Below are 20,367 nucleotides of genomic sequence, written 5' to 3'. Positions count from 1 at the left end.
GTGAATGTTAATTCCCCACACCCCCTCCATTTAAAGCCGTATCCAAAACCTCAGGCTACATGTAAGTGGAAAGACAGTGAAATTCAGACACTGAGAAAGACCAGTTGAGACCTTTGTCCTTGCTTTGTCCCAGATGGCTTGAAAGAGAGGGTGAAATTTCATCTGCTTTTAGAAATTTGAATAGCGTAACAAAAAGTAAATGAAATGAGCAGAGAAATACAACGTGGCTGATCATACTCCTTCTTAAATAAGCTCAACTGTATAATGTACCAGTGAACCATAAAGCAGAATCTGAAAACATTTCATTTTTGAAGAAAAGAATTCCAGAAGTAGTCACTTCATAAAGAATCTAAATCAAGAATGCATTTCTACATTTTCCCCAGAAACTACAATGTGTTCCAGGGGTGCTTTCACCATTTTAAAATTTGAGAAGGAAAAAAGCCCTCAGGAACAGTTCATTAAACTTTCTGAATTTACCTTTAAGACCTGTGTGCCCTTTATGCAGTTAATTTCCATGAATACACCCCACTGAACTATAAAAAATGATGAATGTTAAGTAACATATGAAGAATAGACTTCAAATATATAATCAGAGCAGAACCACAATCATATTCCCAAACAACATCAACATTTCAGCAATAAAATATCACAAAAGTTTCCGATAAGGCAATTTAGATTAGAAAGGCATTTTAGAATATAAATATATTTTTGAAAAAAATACCAGAACCTCACAAACAAGTCATGAATAGAAAAAAGAAAAGATGTTTCTCAAATAAATTATTCATTGGAACTTACTCTCTCCTAGATTCAGATATAATATACTGAAAGGTTTTCCAAATGTTAACACAAAAGTGGGCCCAGAAACAAATGGAAATCAAAAACCACTGTTTTCAAAGTAGAAACATGCAGTGTCTATATAAGTGGCTAAGATAACTATCGACCCTGACAGCTCAAGTATCCTACCAAGCCTTTAAATTTTAGTTCTCTCCTTAGCTACAAATATTTCATGCACTACTACAAGACATCAAAGTCATTTAGATCATCTGCAGAACAGCTCCAGACCGGTGCTGCATTTGAATGAAAAAATAAAGCTCTGCATTCCATTTCTTGTAAGTTATTTAGGGCTTTTCTTCAGGTCCAAGAATATCTGCATTGAAATAGGTGCTTCCTGGTTAAAGGCTTAGACAAGATTTTTGGCTCAGTTACATACATTTGCACTTCATATATTTTTATAGATATACATATATATTTATCTATGGTTCTAAGAGAAGGGTGTCCTTTAATTTTGCATAGCTTGCTAAATATTTCTCTGTCAGTTCCATTTCAACATCATCAGGAATTGGTCTGTTCTTGGACGTTAATGATAAAGACAATATTTCTGTAAATTACTCTGTCAGCCTGGTAGGCTGTGGGAGAAGATGCTGCCGGCCACAGCCAAGCAACACCCGTACCCCAGACCCCCTTGTTTGCCCTCCCACAAGGCAAGGGCCACGTTAGGTTTGTCAGGCAATTTGAAAACTTTTGGTGTCCTGTTTTGGCAGCTGTTTCTCCAGATCAGGTTCAGGTTTTTTTGATTGGTTTGTTTATCTGTGGTGTGTGTGGGGTTTTTTTGGTTTTTTTTTTTTCTCTTTTCTTTTGTTGGTTGGGTTTTTTTGTTTGTTTTTGTTTGTGTTTTTTTTTTTTTTTTTTTAATATTGACCAGAACTACATGCTTTCCCAGTATGTTGCTCACCTGGAGCATGGCAGCAGGGAGCTGGAGCACAGAGCCCAGGCTGTGAAGGTGTGATGGTTTCAGTAGTCAAGACGCTCACTTTGACAGAGGTGAGAGCTGACCAAGCTTTCATCAATGGTAGACAGCTTTCTCCACTGCTAAAAATGCAGTTGCTGGTTTTCCCAGAATTCAGGGTCAACTCACTCCTGCCAGTCCAAACTTTCCCAGGCCCTGGACCTTTAGAGGACCAGGGGGAAAAGCATCAACAGTGTTGACATCAGGAAAGTTGGAGCTTCTGTCTTCTTCCTCAAACAAACGATCACACAGGAAAACTTGACATTTCAGCTGGGGCTTCCTCAAACTAGATGCTGTAGCTCCTCTCCCTTCCCCAGTACCTTTGGTCAGCCGATGACCAAACTCATGGGAAGGAGACAGTCCAAGCATCAGCCTCTGCAGTGTCCCAAGCAACAACAAAATTTGTAGATGCAAAAGAAGCCCAATTTCCCTCTGTGAGGTCCTACACGGACAACTGGTGGAGTCATCCATACGGGATAAACACCTATGTGAAACTGAGCAAAGCTGATGGACCCCACTGGGGTGCCCAGATTTCAAGAAGCAAAGGCTCTCAGACACTTTCCCTCAGGCCTCTTCAAAGCCCATGTGCATTAGGAACACTCAATTCAGAGGGCCAGATGAGACCTATTCTAAAGCAAGCCTCCCCCTTCTCCACCCCATAATATGTATAGGTTAAACTGAAGAAGTCAGCAGCAGCTACTCTGATCTACAGACGTGCTCCTGCTATGCTGTGTTGACTGCCAATGTAGGTGCAGCCAGTGGTGAGATCCCCCGGGTCAGCACTCAAACGGCACCCTAGTAAGGCGGCAAGGGAAGGAATATTGTGAAAATGTACTGCTTATGTGATGACAGGAATAGTTAGAGGATCCCATAACATTTGTGACAAGTTTACGAAGGTTAGCCCCAATATTTTGGCCCGGTCCCAAATCTAGTATTTATCTCCTGCTCACTCAGATTCCCTCCTCATTTCCAATTGGAAACGTTATGGTTCACTTCTTGCCCTGTGGCATTATCAAGTGCATTTAAATAACTCCCTCATTTCATCACATTTCATCTCCTAAGAGGATCCATTTGTGGACTGAGCCAAATGGTTGTTAAATATAGTTTATATCAGTTGATGAAGTGCTCTGTAAGGAAAGACAAACTGCTATTAAGAATGTATAAAATTGCCCCTGTAACACTAGCTTAAACCAGAACTCCAGCCAGTTTATGGGGTAGAGAGGGAAGAGCTTGGGTAGCTGGGCGAAACCTTTTTACGTGGCAATCAGCTAACAAATATATCTAGAAAGTAAAATACTGTAGTAAATAGAGTGGAACCTTCAAATGTGGCAAGATATTTAAGTCAGGTGAAGAGAGTACTTGGCCTAACACTCTTCAAAACCAAGGTGAGGAAAACATCTGCCACTTCAGAGCAACATCTGGCACATCAGAGGCACTAATGAACATGACCATTGTAATTATATTACTAAGAAAAACCTGACCATTAAAACTCACCTGAAGAAAGCAGCATGGGTGGTGTCCAGCATTTAACTCCCACTTAAATACTGCCACGATGGTTTAAGTGCCTCTGAAGTAGAACAAACACTGACCTGTACCAAGGCACTGACACAAAACTCCTTGGCAGCAGAAATTCTTTTGGAATAGAAACAGAATATAATGCTGTTTCGTTGGGTTTTTCAAGAAAAAACCCACCACAACCAACCACATCTTTCCATAAAGGTTCTGGTATGACTTTAACTGTGCCCTTGAAAAAGGATACTTAGTAAAAGGCAGATGAAATTCTGACAATTTTAAGTATTTTAGAATGTTCTTTGAAAACTACCTTGAAAAATCTCAATCTAAATGTAATGAGGCAACATTCTGAGATTACACTCACATGCAGCACCATATTCTAGGATATGAATTTATATGAACTCATTACAACATTCAACTCAGTCAAATCACAGATCCATCAACCAGCCACTAGAAGTTTCTATTCCTTGATTTCCTGGAAAAAAGCACGTTTTGGTGGTACATATCTCTGGGACAGGCACTTCTGACAGATCCATCAGCTGAATCACAATTCAAGCGATTTTATTTATGTATTTATCTATCCCAGGTAACATGACAAACCTGTCACTAGGGGTGACAACTTCCAAGCATGAATTTGCAAAGCCAAGGACTGATTTCTGCAGTACAGTGAAGAGACTCTTAGAAGACTATCAGCTGACATCCAACTTTGGATGGAAGGGGGAAGTTTAAAAACAAAAGTGACTCGCATCTCATGAGACTGATAAACAACACCTAATAATCATACCAATAGAAAAATAATGTTGCATTCCAAATTTACCATCATAAGCTCTTCACTTCTTTTCATTAGCTCAACATATTTTCCAATAAATTATTCTGGGGAATCTATCTTCTAACATGGGTCTCTGTGGAGGAGTGAAGAATTTTTTCCTAATCTTCATCAGAAAATATTTTCCTGGTCTGAAGCATTTTGTGCAGTTGGCTTACCCACATGCTTCTGTCAACAAAAGCACCTCATCCAGAATCCAGCAATATCTGAACAGATGATGCTCCACTTGCAGTAAAATAAAAAAAAATAGTACTGCCATCAAGGGCAATGGTGCTTCAAATGCATCATCCTCCTGTTTCCTAGCATAAGGAGAACAGGCATATTCATTTAACTAAGGAAAGAAATATACTTTGATCCTGGGATCTTACAGTCCTCACACTACTAATTCCTTGTTGAGGGAAAAAAAATATATTTGGATTAATCAATTCTGCTTATGTACAACGGATGCAGAATAGGTCTCTAGCCATTCACCAACCCTAAATAAATATGACACTCTTATAACCTTGCCTCTTCTCCATCTTGCCCTCTTACTGTGCTCTGACCACTGACTACACTAAAGACTTTCACTTTATGCATTCTTTAAAAAAACAAAATTCTGAAATTGTCAGTTACCTGTCTTCCACCATAACCTCAGACTACACATGTCTAGTTAACACATCACAGCCCATCCACTTAGAATAACGGAGTTACTGATGTTGGAAGGGGCCTTTGGAAATCATCTAGAGCAACCCCCCTGCTCAGAGCAGGGTCAGCTACAGAAGGTTTCCCAGGACTATGTTCAGCTGGGTTTGAAATCTTTCCAAGGATGCAAAGCCCACAACCTTCCAGTGCAAACTCTTCAGTATCGGACCACCTCCACAGCAGAAAAATGTTTTTTCTTATACTTAAATGGAATTTATTGTATTTCAGTTTCTGCCCATTTCCTCTTTCCCCGACACTGGATACCACTGAGAAAAGTTTGGCTTTGTCCTCTTTACACACTCTCATATTGATAAGATTCCCCCGAGCCATCTCTTCTCCAGGCTAAACAGTCCCAGTTCATTCCTTCTTTATTAATTCAATTTGTTTTTCAAGTTTACGTTGTCATGACAGCAGCCAATAAATGATAAACACGAAAAGGGAACGTTTCATTCCTAATATCAGTAAAACAATCAAAAAAGGAAAGTTCAGACACTGCCTTAGTTGTGTACATGAAACACAACACAACTAATGAATTAAAGATTAATGGTAGGTTTAAAAGAGGATGCATCAGCTACTGCTTTCCATAGATTTAAGAAGAAAAAAAAAAAAAAAAAGACTTCAGAAAATGTGTACAAAGGCCTGTACATCTACCTATGCTTCTAAAGGTCAAGGCTTCCTTATAAATGGAGTATCCATATACTGCCGAAAGAATGCACATATATCTAATTTGCAGACTTAGGATATCCCTTCAGGATTTTTTAGTATGATAGACTAGCATATATTATCACAGATTACAAAATCTTTTATCAATTTTACAATGTTTACAAAGATAAGGAACTTGCACTGAATGGAAGGGAGGATATTGATTTATTTATCCAACTCTTCACACTGAGAGATTTTGTAAATGAACATCACAATAAAAGCGTAGGGATTGAGCTAGAAATGAGAATCAACCTTCAATTGCTTTGAGTACTTCTCTCCTTTTTCCTATGTTTTCAAGTCCTTTGCAAAGAAAGCTCAATGAATTCAGGATCACAGAAAAATTTAAGGTTGATATGAAACAACAAAAATGCGCAGTAATGTCTGTGTTCCCCTAAGGCAAACCCTTAGTGGGATTTGAACAACTAGCCACTACTTCCACAGAGATAAAAAACTTACAGTGAACTCTTTGAGAGGATCATAATATGTTCTTCTACAACACTAAGACTCTCCAGAAATGAGCACAGCTCCTTTTTGTGCATTTATGTGTGAAAACATCCACACGTACAAACGTAAGACATGAAATATAGGACATGGCAAAAGCTCTACTAGAAACAAGAAAGGCGGTGAAATGTTCCAAATCAAAAATGCTTTACTTGAATTCATAAGCTTTATGTATGCTTATTCTACTTTTCCTTTATTTAATACTTTACTATTAGTTTTTAAATTGAGATTACACTGTGGTCTATTCACCTTCACAGAGAAGGCAGGTTTTGTCTGTGTTCAATGCAAAAATTCAGGGATTAAGTGAGGGGAAGCAGAACCTCAAATCAACACTACATTCCCAACAGGCCAGCTGACAACAGAGAGAAAGAATAACTGCCTACTGGAAATGGCTGTCAAACACTTTCCAACGTAGAACTGGCTAAGGCCCCTGATGTGACACACTTGTGCAAGCTCATTCCAAATGCAATAGCACTGTGTTGACAGTATGTATTTATATACAGAATGAATACAGGTGTGCACGCCCTCCTACAGCCATCCCATAAAACAAACATGCACCCACACAGAGCAATACAGCGGTGAAGAAATTTTCCATCTTTATCCCTTCCCTCCTGCGTAATGGGAGCTAAAAGCTCATTCACAGTTCTTTCACATTCACATTTTTTGCCCGGTTGAAATAATGATCAATTCAGAGCTCTCAAGCATAAAAAAAATTCTTCTGATCACCAAAGTGAATTTCACGTTACGTTTCTGAAAAGCAGAATAAATTAGTGGTTTAAACATGACATAGAGAAAGGAAAAAACAGAAAATTATCATTTTTAGAATACAAACACATACACAACATGCATACATCAGGACTGGCTTTGAGTGTACATACTGGTGGCAAAATGAGCCATGGGCTTCTTTCTTTGTGGCAAATGGCAATGGGAATATTTTGCTACTTCCCAGTATCTTTCTGTCCCCTAACCAGTACCTGTCTGAGCCTCTACATATTCAGACTTGTGCACTTTTCCCTCATAGCGATTAAATGGAGTAGAAAATCAACATCTAGTGTGACCCCTCTAAAACCAGTAAGTATCTTGTGGCCTGAGTGCAGCAGTGTGAATTGCTAGGTGTGTAGCACTCACAGACACTGCTGGTCGCTCTGAGAGCACCCTTCCCCACGGCACCCAGAAGCTGTTGTAGTACTCTGTCTGGTTCACCCTGCGCAGTACTTACGTGATGGTGTCAATCATATCCAGTCCCATTTCCACACAGCAATGGGCATGATCTGTTTTGGGCTGGGTCAGTCCTGATACGCAGTAGTAACAGTCCCCTAGGATTTTTATTCTTCTGCAGTGGTTTTCCTTTAATCAAAACAGAATGCGAAAACTTTTACTATTCATATAAATATTCCAGCATTTAAAGGATAAAATCTTCTCCATCAGTCAGGGAATCCTTTTCTTATCAAATTAAGTAACCTACAGTTCATGAAATCTGGATTCATACCGGAACAGCTGACATACACTTTTTGTTTCTTTATGTATTTATAAATATGCACATAAATACTGGTGATCAGCCCCACATTGTTCAAGACAGGTAGGTAACTCTGCTTAAAACTACAGTTCTAAAAAAATATTATCCCCTTGCCCTCATGCTGGGTCAGTACGTATTCAAGATCTGCAGTGAGACTTCATTCCTGTATGAATCCAAGCCAGAGGACTGAAGCCAAACCACTACTGAATATCAGGAAATGTTTGTATTCTGAGAAGCTTTTGTTTCAAATCCAGTTCCAACTTAGCAGGAGAGATCATGCACAAGTAAAGGTGCACACATTTGTGCATTACTGATTCATCAATCACAATTTAAAATACAGCAACATCAGTGTAAACATGACACACTTGCAGATCAGAAGATACAGTCAGTTTGCATTGCCATCAAATTTATCTCCTGTTTGCCTACTGTTTAATTTCTACAGCCAAAAAGACCTGGCTAAATCTCTCCCATTTTGAAAAACCAGTGATAGCATGCAATGATTGCTACATTGATCTGAGCAGAAATTTCATTTCTAAACAGAGGGCACATAACAAAGTGCCTTTAAATAATAAACTATAAGGAGACGCGATAAGACGATGGCATCTCTTGCAGCTAGACTGTGGTAACTTCTACTCATTTAGAGTACAGCACAGAAAAGTAAATTAACTGATTCGTTGAATCCAACTTACAGAGCTGGGACTATGTAAGTGCCACGCAGAAGTAGCTGTTGTGAATATGATGATAAAAGATTAACAAAACTCCAATTCCTTCTCCATCGACATGCTACATAGGCTTGATTTCAGTGCCACAGAAAGAGGAGAAAAAAAAAAAACAACAGAGGGCTATGGTGGTGGAATTTAAATTTTCTGGGAATACTGGTTTAGCTTCTCACACAGGCACATGTCCTCCTCCAGCCTCCTGCCTACAAGAACCAAAGCCCTCCTGAGATGACTGCAGTCTCCACATCACTGCCCATACTCCAGCTTGGAAGCGGTGGTGATGCCTACAGCAATCTCTTTGTCTCGGACATGTCGTACACTAGCACTTGGGGCTTGTTATTCCGCACTCCTCCAGCTGCAGGCATTCCCACACCTGTCTTCTTTGTACATGTTTCCAAATATCGAACAATAATTATGAAAGTCACTTCTGTTCAGACACGGAAGAAAGCATGCTGACGCTTGTCACAGCACTCTCCAAACTATCAAGCTGCAACAAGGTCTTTTACCATCTCATACCAGCACACTCTTCATACAGTCCCTCTGCTGCCTTCTCCTCCTTGTCTCACCTCATCCAGGGCATGGGTTTTCTCTCTTGCTTCTTCCTTGGCTGCTCTCTCTCCACTGGCTCTCAACCACTTAACCAGCCACACCTGCACCTTACCTACATTGGCTAACCCACAGCTGTATATTATCAATGATAATTAACCCAGTTTCATTCTTCTACAGACACTGTTCAGGAAAACTGGTCTGTCTATTTCTTTTTATAAACTAAAAACTCAAGTCTTGAAGCAAAGAAGAGGGCCATCTTTTGGGGAATGCTTAGCTAGTAGAAAAGGCTTTTCTAAGAGTGACTGCTTTACATTTCTTCTGTACAGGAGGTTTTTAAATATACCACTAATTATTATTAGTAATATATATTTTAATGAATGTGAACATAATTATTGCAGAAGCATAATCACCAGGTCCTTGGAGTATTCCCACACACTATAGCCACAAAATGCCTCACCAGTTTTACTTAAGAGTTTTAATTGGGTAGTTTGAGGTCCTTGGCTAAATGGTATTATATATGTAAAATAATTACTGATGCACACAAAGTAATATGCAGACCTCAAAACCTATCCTGACACAAAACAGGCCTTCCAACTCAAGGTTTTTGCACAGAAACCACTAAATACAAACCACCAAGTTTTTTAGCAGGAACCACTACATTTTATAATGGGATGCACAAAATTACTGTCAGACTGGCACAGCACAGCCTGGTTATTAGTTTAAGAAAGGGAGAAAAAAACCCCAAAACAACAGATCTTGATCCATTACCACTTTTCCAAGTCAGTTTATTACTTTTGCAGTATAAAAATAAAATAGAATTATACAAAGAAATAAGGACTCCATTTTTTTCTGGAGAGATATTAATTTTGATGGAAGACAAGACTAAATCACCTGCTGTTTTTGAAATGATGACTCTGTTCCCTATCAGATGTTATCCTCACTGTCCTTATTTATAAAAATCAATTAATATGCAGTAATCTCTAGAAAAAAAAAAAGTTTGTTTTCTTTCTCTCAACACATAAAGCAGGCTTACAGGAAGGAGATGCAGTGCAGCTTTGTAAGAGCAATCTTTCTGAGGATTGATATGCAAATTAACAAAACAAACCCTTTCCCTCTCTCTGTTTTGTTTCCTCAGCAACTTCCAAAGAAGCCCTTGACTCGGCAATATCTTACACTTTTGTGGCAGCGATGAATTCAAGTGTGATAGTTACAAATTCTAGTCACAGTTGATACAAGCAATGTCTGTTTAGAAACAGCTGATAATTTGGTTTTATGCACATGATAAAAAGCAGCAGAGATTGCTAGCGCTGCATTTGCCAGGCAGCTTGCCCACCTGTGGTGCCTCACCCAGACGCTTCCCAGCAGATCTGCAGAATTCCCTCTGGCACAACTGTCCGTCACAGGGTTTGCCAGTGTGAAGTGGAAGCCCCACTTGGAAAGCAGAGGATACTTCGAAGCTGCTAGAATTTTCTTTACACTTTCAGACAAGCACTTCATAAAGCAGCTGATGGAAAGGAAGGTCAGCTAGACTATAATTTTAAAAAGCAAGATTTTAGAAGCTAAACATTGAACTCCTCTCTCCTAACTCTACTAACTGCAGTGGAATTACACCAAGGATGAGTCTGACCCTCGGTGACTTAATTACAATATACTGTAATTATACACATCCATTATTGTACGCATCCATTTCTTTTTCTGCAGGCCTGCTAGCAACCTGATTTTTGGCTGTGCTCTTCAGACTTTTATTATCATACCCTCCTGGAATCAAAATCTACAAGTAGGAGGGATTTTATTTATCCATAAATTAGAAAGACAATTTTTTGCCCTTCCTACTAAAAAAACTTTATTACCTAAGGTACATAAAAAGATTCTTTACAATATTCAGGCAATTTGGATTTAGTTATGCTGTGCAGAGTAAGAGAAAAGATTAAGAAGGTCTACAAGAAGATGCATAAGCAATAATTCCCGTTTCCCTTAGCTCAGACTCTACCAGTCTTACAGTCTCCTAGAATGTTCTTGCATGTTGCAGCACAAACTAGTAGGCTGCAACAAGGCTTTTGCCATCAGTCAGATTCTACTGTTCCCGTTGTTTCTTCATCCTTTTCAGGCCAGTCCACCCTGCCTCTTGCCTCTGCTGCATCCTCCTCCTTGTCTCCCCTCTATCTGGGTCACTCTCTCTCTCTCTCTACTCCCTCTGCTTCTTCCAGGTCTCTCTTCATCCAGTGCTCCTCCATACCCCTTAGAGATATTTAACTACTTAGCAGGAACCAGCCACAGCTGCACATTATCCACATCAGCCAGCCCACAGCTGTATATTGTTAATTAACCCAGCTGCATTCCTCTACACTTGGACATGAGCAGTAATAGCATTTAGTTTTGTTTAGGCTAGAAAAATGTGAACAGGAGTTTGGCCACTACCTATGATGCTTAGTGATTGCAAAGTTAGAGTCTTAGAAAAAAGAACGGAAAGAAAAAAAAAAAAAAAAAAAAAAAGAAACCTCAAACTAACATGTGTCCAGGTCCAGCTATTTAAGTGTTGGGGTAAAAGAAAGTGCTATTAGGCTTGGAGTTAAACTGAAGGCTTTACTCTCTCAGGGGAAGGCTTTGGCATCCTCACCAAAGCTCAGACATCAGCATTAGGGAGACCTCTGGGTATTGCCCCTGCACAGGTGCAAACCAGTGCAAGAACAGCAGTGCATGCAGCAGAGGGGTAGAAGGAGGTGCACTGGCAGTGTGTGTTGCAGCTCCTCAGCCCAACCCCCTTCATGCCTCCCCCATCCATTCACTGCCCAAAACAGTTTGAATCTCTGGGGGAAAAAAGCTGTTCCCCTGTTTCCTGAGAAAACCCACTGTGAGGTCAATGCTTCCTTCACATGCCGAAGACAAGTCTTGGGTAGAGGGAAACCATCAAAATGCAAATCTCCGAGGGCTCCGTTTTCATTGAGAGTAGAATTAATTCTGGGGAGACAGCAGTGAACCACAAGTGCTGAAGAAGGAACAGTCACCATTCTTCTGGTCCTGCCACTGCTGTTAAGAGCTTTGTCACTGGAGCGAAACAATGCCACAGAGGGGCATGGTCACCCTCCCTTACAGACGTTCAGTGTGCCAAAAGGCAGATCAGTGCCCCTGAGGAAAAAACCCATCACAGAACTATTTTTGAGCTTCACTGTTCTTCATATTTTCCCTCTTGTTTTCCTTCCTTCTTGGTTTATCAGTAGTTGTCTTTCAGAAAGCCCCATTCCAACAGCTTCCTCTGAGCAGCCTGCTGTGCTCGGAGCTGAACTGTTGTAGGTAGGCAAAGGGGATCAAATTTTCAGTTCATATTAATCAGCATGGCATCATCGGTATTCAGGGGAACTACACTAATTTGTACCAGCGCTCCCTCTAATCCTCAGGGACCTGAGCCATAACTCCCTAATCCAGGCTAACCACAACACAGTTATAGTCCTTTCTTAGTTATTACAATATAAAATGACTATTGGGGGAAAAAAAATACAAAGCACCTATACAATTCCCCAAAACTGCAACACAGGTATAAAATACCTTCCCTATTTACCTCTCTTCACAAACCTTGAACATCATTCTGTTTTCAAAGAAGTCTCAACAGAGGACAAGAGAGGATTCACCACGGTTACCACTGCAGCTTATCTTCAATGTCTTTAACACATGCAGCATATTTAACATTTACAGCACTTTATGCCAAAGTGCTATTAATCTCAATAGAAAATTGGGTTAGAAAGCTTTGAGTCACTCTAGAAGTTAACATAAATTTATCTATATTACAGATGTGTGTAGAGATACAAAAGATACTTGCAGAAAGAATATTATTTTCTACTACACCCTCTAAAGCTGGAATGATGTCTCTATCCAATTTCATTAAACTTGTCCATTAGATTGGAACAGAAGTGGAACCCCTCTATATTTTGGCTATTATGCTGTATAAATATATGCATCCATACATATATATGTGTATGTACAACAAGCACAGACTCACAGTTCTGCAAATTTACCTACACCCTCTTGCATACATACACAACATGGGATAAAGGCAAATTTTAATATTCATCCTCTGGACTACTGATCCACTAACCAAGGCGGCTCAGCCTGACAGTTACGGGCCATACACTGCTTTTGAGACCCACTTTCAACAGATTTGAACACTGGCTGCTAGAAGGTATCTGGGTGTTGATATCTGTTCCCAGCATTGCTTGCTAGTCCACTCCTTCCTTTATGCAGAGGTACAGTGAACACCTCACTGCTCCAGGTGCTTTGGAAGGGCATAGCACAGCGTACTGCTGGTGAGGAAATGGAGACGGACAAGCCACCCCTCTTCTGTGCCATAGATGAAAAGTCAGTGAATTGGATGGAGTTAGCTGGAAGGCTGTACAGTGCAACTAAGCAATACCATATAAAATTATTAATTTAAATTCAGTGCACGGTGAGAGGGAGACATCCTTTGCACGTTTACCCTTTTGATATTTAGACTTTCCTACTGTATTTATTTTCTTTAAAAAATTAACCAAAACAGAAGATCTTCCTGGTTTTTGCCCTCAGCTCTACAACTCCCTTTTTTGCACGAAAGAGCTTTAGAGAAAAACAAAATAAAAAGTACTCCATGGGAAGGGCAACCTAGTGAAAGTCTCTTAGACTGCAGCAGTATTCAGAACAAATGCATCTCGGTGCCAAGAATGATGAAGCTATGACTTTAGATTCACATGCAAAACACTCCTTAGAACCCTGCCTTGAATCCCCTTTGAAAAGGCCCTCTTTCTGTGCTGACGAAAAGTCTGTGAAAATCATAGAATCACAAAATCATAGAATGGTTTGGGTTGGAAGGGACCTTACAGATCACCTAGTTCCAACCCCCTGCCATGGGCAGGAACACCTCCCACTAGCCCAGGTTCCTCCAAGCCCCATCCAGCCTGGCCTTGAGCCGTGCCAGCGATGTTGCCACCGTCACAGTAAAGAACCTCTTCCTTATATCTCATCTAAATCTACTCTCTTTCAGCTTAAAACCTTTGTCCCTTGTCCTATTGCTATAGACCCTGGTGTAGTCTCTTGCTGACTTTCTTATGAGCCCCCTTTATATATTGAAAGGCAGCAATAAGGTCTCCTCTCCAGGCTGAACAACCCCAGCTCTCACATTCTTTCTTCATAGAAGAGGTCTTCCAGCTCTCTGATCATTATTCTTTTCTGGACCCACGCTAACAGGTCCATGTCAGTCTTGTGCTGGGCCCCCCAGAGCTGGATGCAGTTTACTCACGTCATCTGCAACTTTCATTAATAACAAACAGTAATTTCACTTATCATCTTACTTTTTTTTTTTCCCCAGTAAACTAAAAAGATTTACCAATGGTTGGGTTTTTTTTTTTTTAATAGTATTCAAATCTATTTTAATAGCTATGCTGAATGTGGGCCACAACATGTGAGAGATTACTGAAGCCAGCTTATCAGATAAACTTCATAGCCAAATCCCGAGTGTAATGAAGTGACATGGAAATTACCGCCAGCTCCATTACACTGCCATGTTCCAACAGTGACAATACACATTTGAAAACTGTCCAGCTCATAAAGAACTGTCACTGAACCCTGTCAATTACTGCATACACGTTTTCACATTTCTTTTCACCCAGGTTTTGAGCTGTGGGTTTAAAAATTGAAACAACTGTTTTGATAACCTTTTAATGGAATAATGTGTGCAAATTCTAACTTTACCAACTCACACATCTGCTAGTACCAGCATAAAAAAAAAAAAAACACCAAAAAAACAAACTTGAAAATAAGCTAACTGCAATACTCTACAGAGTTCAATCTGGCAGGCTAATGGAGCCATATTCATTGAAAAAACAGTATAGACAGCAAGAGCTTCTATAGAGTGGTAGAAATAACAGGAAAGGAAATCTAATCTGGTTACAGTATAGGAAGTACCACAAAAAAATGGCTTGGTAGGCTCTGATTGAGGAAAGCTGGCTATCTCTAGATGAGCACATGTAATTTTGTATTTGTAAAATCAGGAGAAATTATCATCATAGAAGCCACGTCATGCATTTAAAAAATGTAGAATTATTCAGGACAGCTATAAAATGGAAGACATTTTGCATCAAATATTTTTCCTCAGTGTTATTGGCAATTATATATGCTGACCTGCAATAACCTACTGGTTCTTGCCCTACCTTTTCTGTGCATTCCCATTCTCACCATAAATTCCTTCCTTATTCCACATGGAGAGTAATTTTACAGAACTAGAAAGTTAAAGGGTTTTAGTCCTGGAGAGTGAGAGCCTATTTAACAGTCATATATGTTACTTTACTTGGAAATGAAAAAGGATTTTAGCAAGAATATTTTACACAGTCATCACGACTGATATGCATGCTTGTCTCCTTCCCAGCTTCCACCAAGTGTCCATTACGATGCCGTCTTTTTACGAAAAGCAACATCCCAGGAGAAACAAGCCTAAACCAAATACACTATATGTTGAAAAACTAAACTCTGAATTTCAGGAAATGGATATTTTTCCAGATTCTTCTGGAAACAACACAACAGAGAGGTGATATTTAAGCACCAACAAAAGTATGAAGTATGAAGCTCAGTCAGGCTCCAAACGAAAAAGTACGGGAAATCTTCAAGACCTAATTGCTGGAAATAGCCATTCCCCTCTGCTTGGCAGATTTACTGAATAATGATGGCATGAGAACTAGCAAGATACTGTATACAGCTGGTTATGAAGAAAGTAGTTTCCAGAAAGGTTTCCATTGACTTCAAGGAAATAAAAAGTCTGGCTTGAGAAGAACAAAGCTGACTGCTTTGAGGAGAGTGCTTCTGGACTCCAGTGCAGGAGGAATGGGTCCCCCCGCAGGCTGAGGACAGCTGCTCCCCTGCTGCACTGCTACACTCCATAGAACACGTCTGTGTGTGGGCACAGGGCTGCAGGCAGGACTATGTATGCAGGTAACATTAGACAGCTAAAGCACGTACCTGGGCCAAACAGTGAAGTGAGCAGGCACTTCTGGAGTGCAGTGAGACATCCTCCCTGGATGACACATTGAATTCCAGAAATACCTTTCTCTGTGCTAACTGCACCAGAAGTCAAAATGATTAGTTTCAGTACAAATGTCCAAATGCACAAATGTCCAAATGCAAGCGTCCGCAGCTGATCAGAACAATCCAACACAGCCCTATACAAAGATGCAAATCTCAGATGTGCACAGTGCAGACTCAGAAAGAAATTGGTGATATACCACAAGCATGCAAATGACGTCAAGTTATGACAGAGAATTGGCATACCAAGCAAGAGTATCCTCTTACTGAAAAAGTACCGTAAAGGAGGTTAGGCAAGACCTAACTGCGGTGGTACCTGCCCCTTTAGATGTTCCTACAATACTTAAAAGAAGTCATTAGTTCCTGATCCTACAGAGTCGCAGTCATATTCATTAAGACCACTTTAATTTAAGAAAGCTTACTTCCTTAGCTCTCTCGTGGAGACCTCTCCAGACATCTGTTCAGAATCGGACTCAAGCTTATGTGCCTCATTCTGCCCCAGTAGTATCCTGTGTCTGCACTGACTATCAAGGAAGCTTGGGAAGACAAGTCTCCTTAAAAATAGCTTTTTTATATATATCCCCCCCCTCCCCCAGTGCACACTTACCAATTTCCACAAAGGGCTGTGTGCTGTCAGTTTATATGTATGTTTTCCAGCACTAACTTTCCTGTCTTAACCAGCCCACAAAACTTTGTTTATTTTCTATTTTAAAAATACATCATAATTATCTTAATAAAGATAAAAACATTCCATAGATTCAATAGAATCAGTTTCTTAAAATGAGTGCTTCTAGGAATGGCTAGCTCAAGCACAGCAAAGAACTGGCTGTTCTTGACACAGTTTAAAAAATAAACCCAACACAGAAGCTGTTTAAAAATATTACTTACTGACTCTTTGCCTAAGGCTCAGAAGCAATGTTTTTAAGTTCAATATCTTTGAAGCTGAACAGCTACAAAAAAGCACTTCAGTAACATTGAAATTTGGAAAGTAAAATTTGTTTTAAAAGCTAAGAAGGTAATCAGAAAAGGATACTAAATTAAAATGGAAAGAAATAAAAATAGGCTCAGCCTACACACAGTCACAAAGCCTAGAGGTATACATAGCTGCAAATAGGAAGCACAAGGAAGTGGTGCGTGTCAGTCTGGCTAATTGATGAGATGCCAAAAGTGGCATGAAAAATAACATCTTTCATTCAGAATACCAAAACTAAACTAAAAGAGGGTAGATTTAGATTAGGTATCAGGAAGAAATTCTTTCCTGTGAGGGTGGTGAGGCACTGGCAGGGGTTGCCCAGAGCAGCTGTGGGTGCCCCATCCCTGGTAGTGCCCAAGGCCAGGCTGGACGGGGCTGGGAGCAACCTGGGCTGTTGGGAGGTGTCCCTGCCCGTGGCAGGGGCATTTAAACTAGATGATCTTTAAGGTCCCTTCCAATCACAACCCTTCATTGTTGCTGTGATTCTATGATTCTAGCGATATTCCTTCAAAAGAGCCTAAACTTCATTTATCCTTATCCACTTTTAAATGAAAAGTCATAGAAATCTAAGATGCAGTAACATAACTGAATCTGTAAACACAATCAATTCTCCATGTAGCGATATGCAAGCAATGTGTGAGAAAAATCTATCAAAGAAACAAAGAAAAGAACAATTAAAGATCAAAGCTTCTCTAAAAAGCAAACCTGTTTCATTACAATGCAGGATGCTGGAGAAATGCCTTTTTTTTTTTTTTCTATTAAGAAGTCATCTTAAAGCTAAAATATTTTGGGTGTAGCTGAACAGTATCACAAGACAGTGGATCTGCAACTATGACAGTATCCAAGCAGGGGTGTGTGCAACTCTGTGTGATGCTACTTGAGTAACTGCGGCCTTAAGAACCCCCCTCATTCACAGTAACTCATGCCACAGCTAAAGCATGAACAGAAAAGGCACTTGAAATATACAGTGTATTAGAGTTACAAGGCACCCATGTAACTGGCCATGTGTCCAAGAATTCCCTGGGAACATAAAAACAGCACAATGCAAATCATTGTATTTCCTTAAAATTTGTCACTCCTCCAATTAAGCTGAAGAATTAAAAACTGGAAGCTAGCAATAGTGCTGAAGGTTAATTGCAAGGAATATGAAGACCTCATGCAAAGATCCGTTGTTCAGGTTCATTGATAATACGTCATGCAGAATGTCATTAGGGCAGACATCTGAGACTGCACAAAGCTACTTTTGCTTAAGCAAAACTGGAAGAAACAAAGGAAATTCAGAAATAACACCCTGAACTAAGTAAACCAAGCCTGAACAGCAGATAAAATCCAATAGAAATTAAAGCAAATTCATTCTTTTTATTCGAACTATTCATAGGCTTCATGACAAACTTAACTCACTGCCTGTGTTCAGGAAGGTGGCTTGCTATTGCTGCATACAGTCCCAAGGGAACGTCTGCACCGGCAAACTTATCCAAATTGCTTATAGAAAACCAGGGTGCTGAAGGCTGTGACATTGGAAGTACTTCAGTAACCAGACATACGAATGAACCCTGAGGTATTCATATCAGTGCCTCTCCATGTGGGTTCTCTGATGCCTGTCTATGACAAAGTCACACTCCTGCAAGAATACTAATATTGTCATTCATTTTTGTTTAGCTTTATTTTCTTGAGACTCACTTTCCTTTCTTCAAAGTGACTGACGTTGACCCATAGACCCAGAAGTTATTCAGAAGACCACAAAGTTCCTATATCAAATATGACTACCTAAGATTGTTTCTTTAAGAAACCCAAAGTGCCATTATGAAAACAAAAAATATGCCATCATTTAAAGTACTATATTCCGGTCACTTCTTCTCTTAACAGAGTTCAAAACTCAGTGATTTACAAGGTGAAATACAAGATAAGCATTTGAAAATCATACTTTCTCTAGAGACAAATAAAAAAGAAAGGACATGATAAAAGTACAAATAATGTCTACTAGGGAGAAAGAAGATCAGGAATTTTCTTTGCTCTCTATTAACGGAATGCATAGACAAGCTTTCAAAGGAGTTGAATGACAATAAATTGAAACCTAAGGTTTGCCTTCAGAACTCCCTGTCACGAACTGTAACTACATTTAAAGCTACTGTGATTTTAAAAAGGTGAAGCATTTCAAAAAGAGCAAAACTATTTGCCTCACCAAAAAACCCCCCCAAAAAAACCCACAAACCCAAACAGCACACAGAAAGAGAGAAAAATCTAATGCTAAAAAGCATAGACCAGCTTCTAAATGTCAGAAGGACAAACTTTAGGATTAAACTGTCCCAGATCTCTCAACAAGATTCTTTTTGTGTTCATTGTGGAAGCACCTGGTTCTGGTCAGCTCTAGCTCTACTGTCCGAAGGAAAGGCTCGCTATTCCTACAACGTGTCAATATGCCAAAACACCATGACTTCCTGAGACTCCCAGGAAATATGTGCTGCCTTACACTCACTATGCTTTCCATGGTGGCGACAGGGATTTTTTTTAAGCATTACAGTTTTAAGACAGGACAATTGTTTTAACAAGGGTTGTCATAAAGCACGGTTGAGGTTGCTTCCTGCGAAGCAGCAGCACCCAGCATGCACACTCACAGATCACACTGCGGTACTCACAGGGAACAAAGCTATCACCCTTTTATTTTTCTTTGTAGTCCCTGCAGTTTCCTCCTCCATCGTCCTGAATACTCCAGCACAGCACTGTTGTAAAATCAGCCCAGTCCTGTGTTTTGACCTAATAATGAATATCTAGAAGTTGTTTTAACCAAGGGATTGGAATCCTTCTGAAAAATTACACTTCTCAGCACATTTCTTGTGACTGCAGGAGACAGAACAGCAAGTCTCCCTGTACCACACCAGAAGGTGCCAAAGCAAGCTCATCCGTTCTGTCCTTAATCACACCCTGATGCAGCACAGTCTGAACTAGAAGGACAACTAAACAACAAATCTTCCTCACATAGCTGAGAGAAACCATGAGGTTTATTTTCAAATTTGGAAAAAAAAATGTGTGCAGGCTGAACAGAAAAACTAAGGCTTTTTAGCTCTTCTGCTACTTCCGATCTGCTTCTGACCTGGCAAACAACTGACCTCACACTAAAAGCTGGCATCTGCCTGGTACCCTAGCTCCAGTAACACCTCCAGCTGGCTGCACCTGGCCACTGCTACGGGAGCAAGCACAGCACAGCAGCCATCTCCCTGGCTTCTGGGCCATGTGTTTCAGTGCACACACATGTGATCTGTGCCATGTCCCAGTGCTCCAGTATTATTACATTGCCTTGTGTTTCATGGCTACGATAACTACACATGATAGCACTGTAAATTTTAAAAGAGCTTATTAGATAGCTGGTTGACATTTGGAGGATGACATTTGTCGCAGCACTACCAAAACTAGCCGGCTGCAACAAGGCTTTTACCATCCCATACCAGGTTAACTTCAATAAGTAGTTCCCACACCTTGCCCCAGCACAGACACCAACCCCCCACAAGGTTTCAACAGTTCATCTAATGTCCGTGCTGTTCCTTCAACCTCTTCAGGCCGGTCCAC

General features: G+C 40.1%; 1 protein-coding gene across 2 annotated transcripts in view; it reads right to left on the bottom strand.

Annotated features, from left to right (window-relative positions):
• The window catches only part of ADCY1 (adenylate cyclase 1), a 154,294-nt gene that overhangs the window by 61,343 nt on the left and 72,584 nt on the right, over positions 1–20,367 (bottom strand). For both annotated transcript variants that reach the window (XR_005103897.1, XM_037385341.1), the window contains exon 5: positions 7,228–7,355. Coding sequence is in view for 1 of the 2 variants with exons in the window: in XM_037385341.1 (XP_037241238.1) it covers positions 7,228–7,355 (128 nt within the window). In the remaining variant the exon portion in view is untranslated. The remainder of the gene's footprint in view (positions 1–7,227; positions 7,356–20,367) is intronic.

The sequence above is a fragment of the Falco rusticolus genome, chromosome 4, assembly GCF_015220075.1.
Source record: "Falco rusticolus isolate bFalRus1 chromosome 4, bFalRus1.pri, whole genome shotgun sequence".
Classification (NCBI taxonomy): domain Eukaryota; kingdom Metazoa; phylum Chordata; class Aves; order Falconiformes; family Falconidae; genus Falco; species Falco rusticolus.
The sequence above is the reverse complement of the archived record's forward strand: the minus strand, read 5'-3'. Positions and strand labels throughout refer to the sequence as shown.